We start from the raw sequence: 17,579 nt of genomic DNA, 5'->3' as shown, positions 1-17,579 counted from the left end.
CAACGCAATTTATTTAACCTGCTACATTTGCTAACTGCTTAAATGCAAAGTTGATCATATAATTGTGATTATTTGTCTAATTTGTATGCAATATTCGAAGAACTAAAACAATACATGTATAAATACATATTGTTAAAATCACACTTGATAAGAATTTCATCAAATCATAATGTTCTTGTTTTTTGCTGTTCTCACAATTTGAACTTGGAATGAAGCAGGATTGCCTATGTGTTCCCTTTATTTGCAAATTCGGAACTATTTTAGGGCCCAATACATTTTTCGTGTATTTCGGCACCAAGGTACAGTACATGATGTGTGCAAGATGAGCTTATAAAAAGTGCATAAAGTGCAAATAAATAAATAAACTTCATTTATAATTAACCATAAAGTGTCACCGTGCCTACTGCAATATTTATTTTAACAGTATACCATGAGCCCATGGAACTACTGATAAAAACAGATTTATTTACAGGGGGTGGAAGAGACAGACCAAAATTTACTTCATGTATTTACAAGTTTCTATTTTTAAAATTACATTGTTGTCACAGCCATGTATATAGATCCTCAGTTGTGTTCAGGCCATGCAGACTCTTGCTGTCTAGCTCTAAGATATATTTTGTCTCCTGTCTCCTGAGTACTGCGTCTCTATTTCCTCCTCGTCTTAACGGAGGAACATTCTCAATTACATAATACTTCAACTGGTTCAGATTTGTGTTATGTATTTTGTTGAAGTGCCGGGCTACCGGGTAAGAGCTATCGTTATTGGTAATCGCCCGTAAATGTTGCAGTACTCTCTTATGGACTTGGAGACGAGTGCTACCAACATATCTTAGTCTGCACGTGCATTCAAGTACATAAACTGCAAATTCAGATTTGCAAGTTAGCAATTTGTTAATAGTCCTGGGCTTGTCATTAAACGGTGTATGGAATGTGGTCCTACTTTCTCCATATTTACATGCTTTGCAGGTTGTGCACCGCACAAAGCCTTTACGTTTTGTAAGCCAATCGGTGTTAACAGAGACTTCAGGGCTACTACTGACTAAGTGGCCACTGGTATTGCACGCTTTTCTAAAAAAGATAACAGGGGAAGCTGGCATTTTATCCCCTATTATTTGATCACTCCTTACCAAGTGCCAGTTCTTTTTGATTATTTTCACTAGGCTGTTCCTTTTTTATTATACGTTAGGATAAGCCTAGGACTGATGGACATATTATCTTTGGTTGCAGACTGTTTTGTTTTACTACGTGAAGGTTTGAATAGCAAATCATTCCTAGACATGGTTTTAGTGCGTGCAATCGCTTGACCTATAATCTTATGCCCATAGCCTCTTGCAAAAAATCTCAATTTACATTCTTGTTGTGCTGTTTTTAAGTCTTCCTCTTTGCACCCTACGAATGCGCAACATTTCACCATACGGTATACTTTGCACTGTGGGTTGCGGGTGGAAGCTACTTGAATGTAATATTGTGTTCCCTGCTGTGGGTTTACGGTGTATTCGTGTATGCAGTATCTTATCATGCACATATACCTCCACATCCAGAAAACATATACTTTTTGCACTTATGTCAGGTGTGAATTGCAAATTCAAATCATTGTTATTGAGTTCACAAATAAAATTCTCAGCACTTGTATCTCCCCGCCATATTAAAAACAGGTCATCAATAAAGCGAACCCACATAATCCAATTGTCTGTCCAATATTTCCTATGTTGTATTTTAACAACCTTCTCCTCCCACCACCCCATATGGAGACAGGCGTAGCTGGACGAAAAACTCGCGCCCATCGCTACACCTCTCTCCTGGTGGTATACCTGCTGTTGGAACATGAAGAAATTGTTATTTAGACAGAAGTTGGTAATATCAATCAATAACTTGTTATGTGCATGATATTTGATGGGCCGTGTGCCCAAAAAATAATCAATCGCTTTAAGCCCATCCCTGTGATGAATTGAGGTGTATAAATTAGACTCATCCATTGATATCAAGACATAGTCATCTTCCCATTGGAAGTCATGCAATTGTCTTAAAAAATCCGTGGTGTCCTGTACATATGACGGTAAAGTTCTCACATGTTCCTGTAATAACGAGCCTATATATATTGATACATTTTCCAATAAACTGTCCTTCGCAGAAATTATTGGTCTACCTACTGGCGTTCGGGGGTATTCATTTTTGAGGAATTGAAGTTCTTCCTGATTAATTAAGCCTTTATTTTTCCATGCCAGTAATTTGCCCAAAATTTCATATTTTTTCGCATTCATAACACATTTAGAGCTCAATCTGTAGCAATTGCGATCCTCCAGTTGTTTAAGGGCCTCCTCCATATATTCCTGCCTGGGCCAAATGACTACATTTCCCCCTTTATCGGAGTTACGGATGATAATAGAGTCATTTTCCTTTAGTTTTTTCATTAGTTGATGATATTTTTGCAGTTGAGCATTAAGTGTCTCTCTCTCTCTCTCTCTATAGCCATATATATATGTGTGTGTGTGTGTGTGTGTATATATATGTGTGTGTGTGTGTGTGTGTGTGTGTGTGGGTAAACTAAAATAATAATCAAAAACTAATGGACTGTCCATCAGCTCAGATACTGAAGCACAATAATTTTCAAGTAGATGTGCATGTGATCATGCCAAATGCTTTTATTCACATGTCATTAGAGCTAGTGGCAGAAATGGTTTTAATCATTGCTCCATGCTGTTGCAATAAATGTGTCTGGCTTACTGCCTTTGTTGTAGCTTTTCATAATAAACATATCTGATGTCTGCAGTCCAGCATAAATTTTCCCAAAGAACCAATCAGGTCTAAAGCCTTTAACATTTAACAAGATAAAAACATATACTGTTGGAAAAACAATGTTCATCTCCCCTAAGAAGGTTAACAGATGGTTGGTTAGCAAATTACTGAGTTTCTCAGAGAGGTGAGCCAGAAGTGGAAACAAAATCCTTGTCTGCAGCAAAGGGACTTTTCAGGCAGAGGCTGAAGCTCAATCCATATTTGACTGATAATATTTTGATTTTGGCTCATCATCACGTGTTTGAAAATTATTAAAGAATAGATCCGGTTTTCTTAAATACAATTCAGCTCTAGCTCTTCAGGATTCCACGACCTCTTCTCTTTAAAACACAGAAGCTTTCTGTGGGAGGCTCTTCCAGCAGCTAACCACTTGAGAAAGCTGAGCGTTTGATATCAAATCAGCTAACTAGCTCCTCTGATTCCATTGTAAGGTCAGTGAATAATAGTGTCAAGGCTGAGGAAAGAACAAGTTTGACAATGTCCCCCTGTTAGGCAGCAGGAGTCTCAAGTACCAAAGCCCTCTCTATTTCTTAATGCAAGCTGGCTCTCAAGTGCCAGTGGATCATGCGAGGACTTTCAAATGGGAAAATACTGTAACCCTAGAAGGTTTCCAAGCTGACCAATCACACCTTTTCTAAACTGATGCAATTTCTATTTCCAGTCTTACAAAACCCCTCAAAACTTTCCCTTCCTCTCCAACTCTACCCACTACTGATTAACCCAGCCCAGTCTACTTCAAAGGTATCTTAGCCCTGCCTGCTGTTGCTGTCTGGGATGCCCATCAGACACATAACTACACATCATCTAAGTGCATAATTCTCATCAAAGGAGCAAAACATTTGCAGTGCCCTTCATTGGCTTATGTACAGGCTCTTCCTGGCAGTTTTGTGCTAGTGTGTGTCCTTTGAAACCTTGGCCAAGCAAATGTCTTAAGTGGAGTCTATATGAAGAGTGAAAAGTTATTAAGACATCTAGGTAGAAAGGTGGAACTCTTTAAGCCACAAAACCTGTCCCGGGAGACCATATTCTCAACCGCACCATGCCTAAAATGGGTAATTTAAGCGGGATTGCAGATTTTGTTTTCGGGGCCAATTATTTATATGTTTTAATGTTCATGTTGATCACTTTTACAAAAACAGAATCCAAATCCGTATTTATGTATATAAAAATACAAATATTATGTCATGTACTACTACTGTTGTGGATTTACTGCTGTCTTCACAGACAAGGGTAATCAAGTCCAGCATATTTCAGAAGTTTGCTGTGTGCTACAATGGACTGGTAGCCACAGGATTTAAGAATCTCTTGCACATTGGGTCACTAGAACTGACTTTATAGCTGGTTTTATAATTTTATTGTATTTATGAGAAAGTACTTGGATTTATTATCTTGTCATCAACACCTGTAACTTTCTGTTTCAATTTAGGAATTTTACACGGCTACCTCATCTAGCAGGAACAGAGCAGAACCTTATCCTTGCAAACCAAATGAAAGCGGAGTGGGAGGAATTTGGGCTACATTCAGTAGAGATAGTTCACTATGATGTCCTGTTATCTTACCCTAATGAAACCAGGCCGAACTACATCTCAATTACTGATGAGAATGGATCTGAGGTAAAGATGCTTCAGAACGTTTTGAGAAATAAGCAGCTGCTTAATCATGAATAACGATTATCATTTTAACAGTAGAATATGAAATGCAACATTTTAAGTGTTTTATGTGTACAGTAAACTTTTTGTCTCATTGCCACAATTTCTCTTGAACGCAATAGAAAAAGAACGTTCTCTCTGGTATGGCAGTCGTGAAGTAATAGCTTACCATTACCCTTACAGCCCCTCCTCATTCTGGTCCTTAGAAACATGAGTAAAGATCAACTCTCACTTATGCACCATCTTGCTCAAGTACATAACTTTTCCCGCTTCTCTCCTTTTTCTCCAATAAGTTCCGTATCGCTTACGGGGATGGGGAGAGGACCATGAAGAGCAGCTAGCTCCACCCATCCAAATTCTTGTACCTGTTATCTGAGTCGTGGCAACACACACATTCCATCCAGGCATTGCCAGGGTTGGAAAAGAGATACAGTTCCCCATAATTCCAACAATTGGCTTGGTGCCTCTGTTACCTCAAATCCATGTTTAATCAAGATCCCTTGGCTAAGAGTCTGTTGGAGCATTCAGACACATTCTTGCTGGACCTTATTCTGTCAAATTTGTTGGGCAGACCTCTCTTACCTTGACAATGTCTGCAGCAGATCCATGGGGGAATATATAGTCTTCCCTAGATGAGGCATATCCAGGCCTACTGATGGCATTGGAGGATGGTGTATTTGCAGAATGTACACCTCAGTCATTTGTGAATTATTCCCAGTCTTTTTTCACAATTCTCCAGCCACGTAGCAACTGCACAGAACTGCCAGTCAACAGGGATAGGCTGTTGTTCTGGACTACAATTCATAGCTTTTAAAAATAGTACCGTGGTCAAACCAAACAAAATCAACCAAAAGTGACAACCTTTGCTTTAGTGCAATTCCCAACCAATTTGTTTTCAATTTTAGAGATATTGAGGTCATCCAGTGCTTGTTGCACCCCTCTCCTGTTATGATCCATGATGACCATGCCATCCGAGTATTTCATGAGTAATAGGCGTTTTTTGCTCATTTGGGGTATGGACGTGTTTGCAGCTTTCAATCATTGCCCAAGATCTGCAGTGTACAAATTGAAGAGCATGGGCGCCAGGACGCAACCTTGCTTTAGGCCTTTATCGGAGTGGACTTTAGGTGTTACTGTGTTGTGTATCAGTTAATTCACACCAATGTTTGTGAGCAAATGGAGAATATTGCCTGCAGCTGTTTATTCGTAATTCCGCAGTTGGTTAATTAGCTCCAGATTATTGCTGCTCACACCACCAAATGCTGCAGGGTAGTCCACAAAGCAAGCAAAAAGCAGGGGGGTGCTGGGTGGAGAGGCCTGATCCACCAAGTAAGCCAGTGCTAAAATATTGTCAGTGGTTGATGCTCCTTCCCTGAAACTTACTGGAAAAATTGCAAAACGTCCTTATCCCTGACCCAGCTTTCCAGATACTGTAGTATGACACCTGTGTATGCTTTAGCTTCAATGTCTAACAAAGCAGTCATTCTGTAGTTTACTGGATCTGAGTTGACACCTTTTTCAAAGACTGGGTGTAAAATTGATCCATGCCAAGAGTCTGAAATAGTGGCAATTGTAAAGCAGTATTGGCATAATGGGGCGAATAAGGAGTCAGGGAGCCTGTTTGATCCTGGGTCCCCGTTGCTTCTTATTCTCTTCAGTACTTTAGCAACGCAGTTAGGCTTCACAAATGTCAGAGTTGAAGTATGGTTGCTATGAGGCTGATAGTCGGCCTTAGGGGATGTACGGTTCTGTTGTGGGATTCTATGAGGCATGGTCCAGGCGGAACCATTTGCCGCGATCGAAGGGTTTACAGTGCAAGTTCTTAAAATTCAAAGAAATGTTATTGATAGAAGCAGGGGTGTCAATACAAAGTACAAAACATTAATACATATCGTACAGGAAAAATCAGTTAAGATATTACTTCAATAATATTATATGAAATGGACCTGAAAGTAAAACAAGTAAAATGACATACTGCAATCATGAACAAATAGTAAAATACTAAAGAAATCAAGAACATTTAGGGTAATCAGGAAGGTTTTGAGACTTCTTGTTGACTGGGCTGCAGCCGAAAAGAGTGACTGGCACAAGCATCAAGGTACATCGTAACAGGTAACCATAAATCTAGACGTTTCGCTGCCATGTGTATAGGATAGACAAAGGAAGTATCTAGCCTGTGATTATGACAGACATTGTATCACCATGCTTTAAAAGAAATTTGTGAGAAGTCTTTCCAATTAGTTGTAATTTGCTGGAACGCAACTGCTATCAACAAATCAATGATTTTAACATTAAGTGTAACATTTTCCCAACAAGAAGGCTTCCCAGAAAAACATGAGTAAAAGAAAAATAAATTTGAGTTCTAAAAATCATGTTAATTTGGGACAATACTTGTTTCCAAAAATTATGTACAATGTGACAAGAAAATAACATGTGAAACAAATCTGCATTCGGGGAGGAGCATGTCCAACAAACATCTGGTGTTGTAGCAAATGTTTTGCTTAAATCATGTGGTTTAAAGACAAGTCTGTTATACAAAAAAAATTGTCTGCGTTATGCTAGCTGCTCTGGATGATTTGCGAATTGTGACCCATATATTATTCCATAAGGACACTGGCCAAGATGTAGCAAAATCACGTTCCTACAACTCTTCTACTTTGGATTTTGGCCGAATAGTGTCAGTACTATGGAGATACCTGTATATGATGGAAGCCTTAGATGTGGTTTTTAAAAAGTTATGAAGTTGTGAGGTAGAACTAGGAGTAATAAGAGAGGTATGTGTATTAGACAGCCGGGTATAGGTAACCATCACTGCTTCCTTAAGCAAAAGGTATTTGTGATTGAATGAGGCAGGTAAGCTAAATAATTGACTGAGTGACGAGAAAGGTATGAAATTCGACTGTGAGAATAGTTGATATATCCAAATTAACCCCTTCTGGCGCCAAGTTCTCCAATAGAATGGTTTGTTCTTAAAGAGTACATTTTTGTTGTGCCAAATGGTGGAATTAAGAAAATCATCTACCGTATTATGAGGAAAAGAGGAGGAAGATAAAAGTAATTTGGATGTGAATTTGATAATGGGAGTGGATAATGCTTGTGGTTTACGTGTGAAGGAAAGGTATTCAGCAAAGGAAAAAGGGGACAGAAAGAGACGTTCAAATGTGGTTCATAAAGGACAGTCATCTTTGGGATCTCATAGCTAAAGAGAGGCTTGTCGTAAAAGAAATGCCTTCTGATAAACCGGAAAATCCGGAAAATTAACTCCACCATCCGTCTTGGGGCGTATTAACCTAAGAAGAGACATTCGAGATTTATTTATTATTCCATAGAAAGGAAGAGAGAGTGGAATTAATCCTCTTAAAACATGTAGTGGGAATAGGAACCAGGATGTTAGAGATAGTGTATATAATTATAGGAGATAACATCATATTTATGGTGTCAAGGCGACCCGACCATGATAAATAAAGAGGATGCCATCTGGCAGTCAAATCCGATATCTTTTGAATACATTTATTCATACAAAGTGATACAGTATCTGAAATTGAAGAAGTAACATGCAATCCCAGATATTTAATATGAGTAGGACTCCAAGTGAAATTAGAGGCACTGAAATCTGATTTAAAAGTGTATTTTGTTAAAGGTAAAATCTCACATTTGTCGTTATTCAATTTGTACCCGGAAATTTTGGAGTATTCACATACCTCTACTAGAAAGGCAGGGATTGAATCATTTGGGTTAGACAAGAATAGTAAAATATCATCCGCGTATGCTGAAAGTTTGACATGGGAGTGCAGTGATTGAAAGCCATGTATATTAGGGTTCTGACGTAATTTAGAAAGAAAAGATTCCAAGGCCAGGTTAAAAAGGAAAGGGGATAGAGGACATCCTTGACGTACACCTCTTCCCAAATAAAAAAATGGAGATACTAAACCATTGGCACAGACCGCCGCACAGGGGTTGGAGTAAAGAAGGGAAATTAAAGAAATACATTTAGGGCCAAAACCAAACCATTTGAGGGCATAAAACAAATAAATCCACTCAACTCTATCAAACGCCTTTTCAGCGTCCAATGCAATCGCTGCAAGGGGTTGTTTTAAATGTGAGGATTTGGATAAAACGTTAAAAAGGAGTCTTGTATTATTAGTTATGAATCGCCCTTTAACAAACCCGGATTGTTCCTTGCCTAACAAGTCTGGTAAATAGGAATCTAATCGTATCGCTAATGCTTTGGCAAAGATTTTGTAATCAATATTAACCAAGGAAATGGGCCTATAATTTTTGCAGTGCTTAGAGTCCTTTCCTTCTTTGGGTACACGACATATGTGTGCTTCAGAGAAGGAGCCGGAGGAACTACCTAATGTGGTGAAAGAATCTATAAGGGAGTACAATTTGGGCAATACTAATTTGGAAAAATGGAGGTAAAATTCGACGTGAAGCAATCTGGTCCTGGTGCTTTGTCTTTTTTAAGGTGTTGGAGGGCTTTGAGTAATTCCTGCTGTGTTAAGTCTAGTTCCAAAGTAGAGAGATCAGGAAGAAAATGTTGGGGTTTCTGAATGCTAGAGAAAAAATGCGATAAGGATTGGGTGTTGGGTTGAGTTTCAGAGGTATATAGTGTTTTATAAAAGAGAGAAAATTCATTCCAAATGTCAGAGTCCTTATGTTTCAAATCAGAATTCGTGTCATAAATAGATTGAATATTTAGCTTATTATGTCTAACTTTTAAATAATTAGCCAAAATTTTCCGCGCTTTATTTTTACCCCCATAAAATTTCGCACTAGATTTTAACAGAAATAAAGAAGCATCTTCTGTAGATTTTTTGTTGAATTGCATCTTAGCATTAATAAGGGCTGTTAGACAATCTTTGGAATGTGAGGTATAATAAGAGTGTTCCAATCTCTTAATCTGCTGAAGGAGATCCACAGTGGATTTACGGGCAATTCTTCGTTTTCTTGCAACAAAACCAATTATGAAATCTCTTGCTGCGGCTTTAAACGCATCCCATAAGGTGGAAGAGGGCATGGAGTGAGTTTCATTCATCTCAAAGAACTCATCAAAGAAACTGGTAAAAGAAGCAGTAAACTTTGAATCCAAAAGAAGAGCGTTATTAAAACGCCATAGTTTAGGACCTATAGTTTTAGGTAGAATATCAATGCTCATTGAGACAGGGGCATGATTTGACAATGGAATGGGGCCAATTTCTGCATTAGTAAGAGTTTGCGCAATAATGTGAGTGACAAAAATATAATCAATCCTCGATTGAGAATGATGGAATGGGGAGTAAAAGGTAAATTCTTTAGTAGTCGGATTACAAAGACGCCAGGCATCAATAAGTTTATGTTGCGTGACTGCCGGAATGAAGGACTTGTGGGATTTATTAGGAACGAAAGTGACTTTGGAGTTCCTGTCAATAAAAGGATCAAAAGTTTGATTACAGTCTCCCACCAGGATACATTTATCATCCATACAATGAGTGATATGTTTGGCTAACGTGGGCCAAAATGTAGGTTCACCGCCTTTGGGCGCATGCACATTTAGAAGAGAGATTGGAACACCCTTGAGAGATAATTTAACATTTAACCATCTACCTTTCGTATCTGATTCTTGAGATAGCAAAGAGTATGCAAGGGACTTACAATATCATAACTCTGTTACGTTTGCCATCACCTGAAGAATAAAAAACTTCACCTACCCAACCTTTCTTCAGTTTTAATGATTCAGTATCTGAAAGGCGAGTTTCTTGTAGGAATGCAAAATCAACATTTAGTTTGGCTAAATGAGATAGAATTCTTTGTCTCTTAATAGGGGAATTCAAACCCTTAACGTTCCAAGTAATAACTTTTAATGACATGGAATATTAGAAGCACATCGTACCAAAAAAATGAGAGAGAAAGAAAAAAGAAGGCCCAGATCAAACAGACGATAGTGATAGATGAAAAATGAGGAAAGAAGAGAAGTAGTAGTAAAGTAAATGTCAGAAGTGAATGTCACAATAAAGATGAGTACATTACCAGAGAAGAAATCAAAGTGACTATAGGAAGGCAAAAAGTGAACGACACCCAAAAATAGAATAAGAAACAAAGATAAGAGGGAAGTAGGAGAACATTTGAGGAAAAGAAGACAGGAAGGGGAATAGAATAACATTGAGGAACGTAAACATGTTAAGCAAACAAAAGGAAAACATACCTACAAAAGGGGAAATCAAGGAAACACAACTCGGAAAACACGAGGAGGGGGTGGAACCACATGGGATAGGTGACACAGCAGGGTCAGCCAAACAGGGAACCCGGAGGACACCACGAAAACAGAGAAATAGAATCTGTGGAGACAAAAAGTTATAATGATAAGAAGGATTACTGGAAAGGACATTAACAAAATTAACCAACATGAACAATAAACATGTGTACAATGAAATATTAGACTGAGCAATAACAATAAATTTGGTAACTATTTGAGAAACTGGGAGCTGCAAAACATGGAATAAAAACCGTTAGTAAAAAGAACAAAGCTTAGAAAAATCCATTCAAAGGATAATACAGTCTCAAGCAGTGAATGAAGAGGAAGGTCCCCAAGAATCCATCGTGTTTGTTTGACAGGAATTTATGAAGCTTTGAAGACGCACAGGATCTTCTTATGTCATTGTTCTGTCGTTGTAAGTAACTTTGAATAGGCATGGGTGGAAAAGACCATATCTGGCCCCAATTGACCTCAGATCAGCTCGCATGCTTAGAAATGCTTTGCGTCAGTTTGCAGTGGCCTTGACGTAGTCCTGTGTTAAAAACAAAGAAGAGCCTGACCAAGTGATTCGTGGAGACGTTTTAACCACTGTCAATACTTTCAGTAGATATGTATATTCTAAAAAGTATAAGATGACTCCTCTTGGACATTGTGAAGTTGAAGAATGGGAAGGAAGTCGGCCTAATCGATGTGCACGCTGGATGTTGAACATTGTGCCCTCCGGCAAGTGTAACAATTTAGGAAGAAATGACTTGAAGAAAGTGAGACGGTCAGATCCTTCAATGCTCTCTCTCAGGCCGTAAATACAAAGATTTTTACGATTTTCAAGGTCCTCAACTTGCCATTGGAGACTTGTGAATGCAGATGAGACACGTTGACACAAGTGTCTTGTTTCCAGTTGAGACCAGTTATCTGTTAAAGTTTGCAGTTTGGCATTAGTTTCTTCCATGAAGGGTCCGAAAGCTCTAATTTCCTCCAACAAAAGCTCCATAGAGACTGGCGAAGTTGACTTAGGTGGTGACGGAGGATCTTTTTTTAGCCGTTTGGTGTTAGATTTCCCTGAGACAGCAGAAGAGGAATTCATTTTTGTCTCCAAACTCTGAGAGGAAGATGCCTGTAAATCGTCTAATCTGGAAAACTCAGAGAAAATCCTTGAATTTTTAATAAATATTTGTTTTGGTTTACAAGATGAGGAATGCGTTGTTTTTAGTCTGCCCATAAATCGCCCTCACAACATCTCCTGAGGAACGGATATATATAAGGCACAGCACCAAGAGACAAAGATTATGTATGAATGGACAGCTATGAAAGAGAAAAGTCAAACTGGCAGCAACCAAATGGGGTCACTGTGCGCAAACAAGAAAGTACCGATATTTAGTTGGGCAGAACAAGTAGTGGAACGTTGTAGGACCTCCTTCAGGTGAAGATGCAGATGAAGTTGAGGCTGCAGGGTATGAAAATCCCTTCTAAATGATGCAATGAGGGACGCAGTGTATTGAGAGAAATATGTAGAAGGAGTATTCAAACAACTGATAAGCATCATAGTGAAATGGAGCTCCATCGCAGAAGACATGAATTCCCCATTCCTGGAATCAATGAGGCAAAAGTAAACAGGAATTAAATTGTTAGAACTGAAAAAATAGCAGTGTGAGGAAACATCACCACAACACTTGGTAGACACAAAATGGCTGCCATTCATAACACAGAATGTTTGCCTCAGTGACAGTCAGTACGAAATTTCTTCAAAAAACGTCGTTGCCAGTGTAAAAAGTAGCAAAACCCCATCCTTTGGGTATTTTAAGAAGCAGGCGAATGAGATGCACAATCTGATGCACCCGTATTGTTAGTTGGTGAGGAGGCGAGAAAACGTGACAACGGAGCCACGACCAGACTTACTTTGTGAAATAAAGCTCTGTAAGCCGCGTTAGTGGGGTCGCTGAAAAATTCAAGGCATGCCCAGCCTCTTTACAAAGCCTAATCCATCTCCTGCGCAGCGGTGGGTCATCTGGAAACGCGTAGTCCGCCCGGCACACCGGAGAGCTCTACCCCTGCGCCGCCATACTCCCCGGGCGCCAAGCCACGCCCCTACAGTGCAAGTTCTTGCCGTGACTGACCGAGGATACAGCCGAAACACCATTGCGATTATCTGTCTAGTGTCCCTTTAGGCTGTTGATATATTTCCAGAAGTCCAACTCATTGCAATATTACAGTAATTTGACATGTAGCCATTGCTCCTCCACTTGTTGTTGCTTATGTTGCCATAGTAGCCTGTTATGCTGCTTCGTGGCAATAACTAAGATGGTCCAATGTCCTTTTTCGTGAATGTTGCTGCTTGGCCTTCCTGAGATTCCTCTTGCTGTCTTTCACAGCCGTATTGTAGTGGTGGTGGGGGAACGGATCTATTCCATTAGTGCCCTGTGTTTACTTTTTGTTCCCCCTTGCAATAGGTTGTGCAGAGCTGCCAGCATTTTAGGCCACTAAAGAAAGGTATTTGCACCAGAGGTATGATTTTTTTTTAATATATTTTATTTGCGGGTTTATAACGTGCTCGAATCGACTCCCGGAGGAGTATCTCTGCGCCCAAAAAACACCAGAAGCACAGTCGAAAACAGTCAGTAAAAAAGTAGATTAGTAGATTAGTTCTGAAACAAAAACATTTTGAGTTGTTTCCTAAAGCTCAGATGTTCTGAGCATTGCCTGAGCGCCAGAGGGAGCTTGTTCCATAAAGTAGGCCCGAAGACCGACAAAGCCTTGCCACCCTGTCTGACCTTCCTTACAGCTGGCACTCTCAGGAGAAGCTGGCTGCTGGACCTAAGAGACCGAACAGGGTTGTATGGTATAAACTTATCTGTCCAGTATGATGGCCCTAATCCATTTAAACTCTTAATAATTAAGCAGCAGGTTTTGAACTTTACCCTATTTCGGACTGAGAGCCAATGTAATTTATCCAGGAGGGGTTTTTGACGGCGATCTTAAAGGGGCGTTTAACAACAGCCTAGCTGCCGTGTTTTGCACCACCTGAAGTTTAGCTAATACTCCATCATTGGCTGACAGCAGGAGCCCGTTACAATAGTCAAAACGACTAAGTATCAGGGCCTGCACCAAGGTTTTTCTGGTGAAATCAGGCAGCAGCGGAAAGACTTTCCGCAAGAGACCAATGACGTGAAAGCAGTAGCCCACCACAAAATTGCCATGCTGCTTAAGGGAGAGCTCACGATCTAGGCGCACCCCTAGGTTTTTCACAACCTGCTTAGGTTCAGGCACTGGGCCAAGATCCTGCGGCCACCAATCCGGGGTCCACATGATCCTAGCCTCCCCAAAGAGCATGACTTCCGTCTTGCCTACGTTACATTGGAGGCAGTTAGATGACATCCACTTGGCCACTGCCTTCATGCCCTCTGAAAAGGACGTCCTCACTTCGTCGGTGAGAGCCCTGAATGGGAACAAGAGCTGAGTATCATCCTCGTAAGATACCGGGATGAAACCGAACTCTCTCAAGATTCTAGCCAGGGGGCCACGTAGATGTTGAAGAGAGTTGGGCTCAAACAAGAGCACTGTGGCACCCCCTTGGTGATCTCAGTCTCTGCCGCTCGAAATGTACCCATGCTGACAGATTGGGTGCGATTAGATAAAAAACTCCTTAACCAGGTGTGATTGTGGGCGGTCGTCTGGCTGGAAAAGCAGGCAAGGAGGCCGGATATAGCGTGCAATAGTGTGGTTTATTATATATACTGAGAGTCCTGATAACGTAGTCCAAGAGGGGTGAGGGAGGAAAGAAACCAAAGAAACTGAATCTGGGCGGTGGGTGGTTGGTAAGGCAAGGACGGATTCGAAGCGGTCCGGGTCTTGGGGTGAAGAGTTGGTCTTGGAGTGCCGGTCCGGGTCTTGGGTGAAGGTCGAGGTCTCTGATGATGGTCCGGGTCTCGGGATGGGAGTCTGCTCTGCCTCGGGGAGTCCTCCCGAGGGCGGTAAGAGAAGACAGAAAGGAGCCGTTAGTCCCACCGTAAAGGTATATATACACCACTACCAGCACCGGGTCATGAGGGCTTGAAATAGAACCGTGAGGGGAGAAGGGTATCGGGTTTCAGGGCGCCGGGGTATAGACGAAGAAAAAGATGCTAGTGCAGCAGCGTGAATCGTGTCGGGGGGGGTGGTTAGTATCCTAGGGTTATGTACATCATGGGTGCTTTACAATTATTCACAGTGAACTGTCAAGGTTAGCGTGCCTAAATAGTGCACAGTGAGGAAGACAAAATGCTCTAAACTATGTACAGGCACTTAAGGTGCAACAGAGAGGCTAGGTGTTACTCACGCGCTCTGCCGCAACTCTCCGGGTGAGTTGCGGCCGCTCTTCAGCTTCCTCCTGGGGACTCCACCATTCCTCACACCACTCATCTGCTTCTCCGTTCTCTCCGCTCTCTTCCTCCTCGCCAGTCGCAATCTCCTGCCACGATCTTCTGACGCCTTCTGGTCCTCTGCTTCCGTCTTTTCTCTCTCTTGCCGGCGGCGGGGAGGCTGGACTTCCGGGGTCAGGCGGAAGTGCTTCCGGTTCTCGGGCTTCCCGGGTTGGTTCCTGCAAAACAGAGAGGGGAGGGGATTCTGGTGTCATGGACGCTGCCGCTGTAGGATCCGTCGGGAAAGGTGAGAGTCTGAGTGGTGGTAGCCCGGGTGGTGTACTTGACGGTGTCCCCGGGGTCCTTTCCCGAGGGGCCATTTCACACCAGGCCAATGCAGTATTCTCAAGGCCGATCTTAGCAAGCCGTCCGAGCAAGATGTTGTGGGATACCGTATCGAACGCCGCCGATAAGTCTAGCAGCACCAGGACAACAGAATGACCTCTGTCCTGGTACATATGAAGGTTATCTGTCACTGACAGTAATGCAGACTCAGTGCTATGTTTTGGCCTAAGAGTGATCTAGACTGCCGGCCTGTTCGATAAAGTTCTATAAGTGCCTATTCACATGTTTTTCTGTGAGGATATCGGTCTAAGGTTAGACAGATCCGTCCAAGGGATAGCGGAATTTTTCCTGATGGGTCTAACCAATGCCTTTTTCCACTCCCCGGGAACCCGGCCTTCGGTCAATGAAAGATTCACCAGGCGCTGGATCCCTAGGCCCAGTGTAATGCCCCGTAGCCATTTTGACATCCAGGCTGCCAGGTTCTTAGTATTTACTTTCCTCCTTGTTATTCTTTCTAGGATCTTATAGGATTCTTACCCCATAGGGGTGCCTAGGATGTCTATTGTCTGAGCCACCCGTGGCTGCAGTACAAATGTGGCAATTACTGGTAGTGGTCGCTAGTTTCCTCTAATTCAATTAAAAAGTCTGATCGCTGTGAGAAGAGGGGGTTGTTTAGGAGCATTAGGAGGTTTACCCTGGAGGACCTGTTTTGGGCTGAGTTTAAGGTGGTAAGTTTTAAGGATTCTGTTTAGCATGTTCCATGCTGCCTCTGTCATTCCCTTGCCCGCCAGACTTTCCCTCACCCTGCGTGTGTTGACGTCCGCCGGCGATGAGTAACTCGCTAGAGGGATGGGCGTGGATTAGGTTTTTTAAGGCACGCAGTAGTTCTTCCATCTCATCTAGTCTTGGACAGTCTCTACAGTTAACGTACACATTGATTAGTAATATGGGTGCATTCATCCTATTTATCTTTATCCCTTGAAGAAGCATTTCTAGGGCCAAGTCAGTAGAAAGTCCAATTTTTTCAGCTGTTATGTCTAGTGCCAGATTTCTGTAAGTGGAAATACCTCCGGAGGACCTGCCAAAAAGATTGATCTTCTTGGCAGGGAGCAAAATTTCAGTAAAGCCTGGGATTGGTAGTGGAGCGGAAGCCCAAGCCTCTTGCAGGCACAGCATATCGCCACTCCGGGGAAAGTCTTGTGCTTCTTTGTTTGAGGTAGTGGACTTTGTCTCTGCGACATTCCATGAGATGACTGTGAGTGGCTTTATTGAGACTCGCTTCTGTGGCTCGGTCTTGTTTTGTACTGAGGGACGGCTAGGAGTGATGAGTTCCTCCCTGCCGGGTGGAAACGAACCGCCCTCGTTCGCATGACGGTGGCAGATCTGGAGTATCTGATATAATTGTGTGAGTTGTCATTGGATTGCTAGAACCAAAGGAGCACTGTATTTTCAAGGTTGACAGGATTTCTTTGCAGCAGTCATGCGTTGTTCCTCTAAGTATACTGTTTTCTTATGGATTAAATGTCTGAGAGATGGCAGTTCCTGCCAACATGTGAGGTTCCTTTCTTGTTAGGGGTCCTGTAACAGAATGCCCAGGCTAGCAAATTTGGTCTTCTCTGCCAGGATCTTTTTGGGCACGTTTTCTGCCCTTACATGTAGCCAGGGTAGATTCTTTGGGATCGCCAGTTGCGTAGTTGGCAAATGTCTTAAATTGAATGCTTTTAAGCCTACAGCAGTGTAGTGCACTGTGGTTGGAATGTGTCTCATATTTGAAGAATGTTTGCCCTGTTTAAAATATCCATACTTCCACGCAAGATATATTCTGGAGTAATTAGTATGCCATGATATTACTTTAAAAAAAAAGTTTTTAAAGTTTTATTGAACATTTGACTCAAAACACTCAGTAGGCGATACAATACTGGATAAGCATTAGCATATATCAATGATAGTCCAAAAGAAATATAGACATGTCATAGGATCTTATACAAAAAATTCAACTACCTCAACCCCTCTCTGTCTCTCGTGTTTAGTAGAGTGTGGCTGATCTTGCCGTAGTATGGTGTATAAATTAATCACTATTGTCTGATTCTTGCTCAGGCGGGGGAGGTTCGCATATGTCACCCCGGTAGTGATTCCACTTCCCCAGATATGCGTCCATTTCTTCTTGATATTACTTTTTGGAGAACCCGTGGCGGCGTCACTAAACCCATCTGGGCTTTT

At 41.5% G+C, this 17,579-nt stretch overlaps 1 protein-coding gene across 1 annotated transcript in view; it reads left to right on the top strand.

The window, feature by feature from the left end:
• The window catches only part of LOC144773916 (N-acetylated-alpha-linked acidic dipeptidase 2-like), a 696,330-nt gene that overhangs the window by 111,311 nt on the left and 567,440 nt on the right, over positions 1–17,579 (top strand). The window contains exon 4 of the mRNA XM_078658978.1: positions 4,223–4,409. Coding sequence (XP_078515104.1) covers positions 4,223–4,409 — 187 coding nt within the window. The remainder of the gene's footprint in view (positions 1–4,222; positions 4,410–17,579) is intronic.

This window comes from Lissotriton helveticus, chromosome 8 (assembly GCF_964261635.1).
Source record: "Lissotriton helveticus chromosome 8, aLisHel1.1, whole genome shotgun sequence".
Taxonomy (NCBI): Eukaryota; Metazoa; Chordata; class Amphibia; order Caudata; family Salamandridae; genus Lissotriton; species Lissotriton helveticus.
The sequence above is the reverse complement of the archived record's forward strand: the minus strand, read 5'-3'. Positions and strand labels throughout refer to the sequence as shown.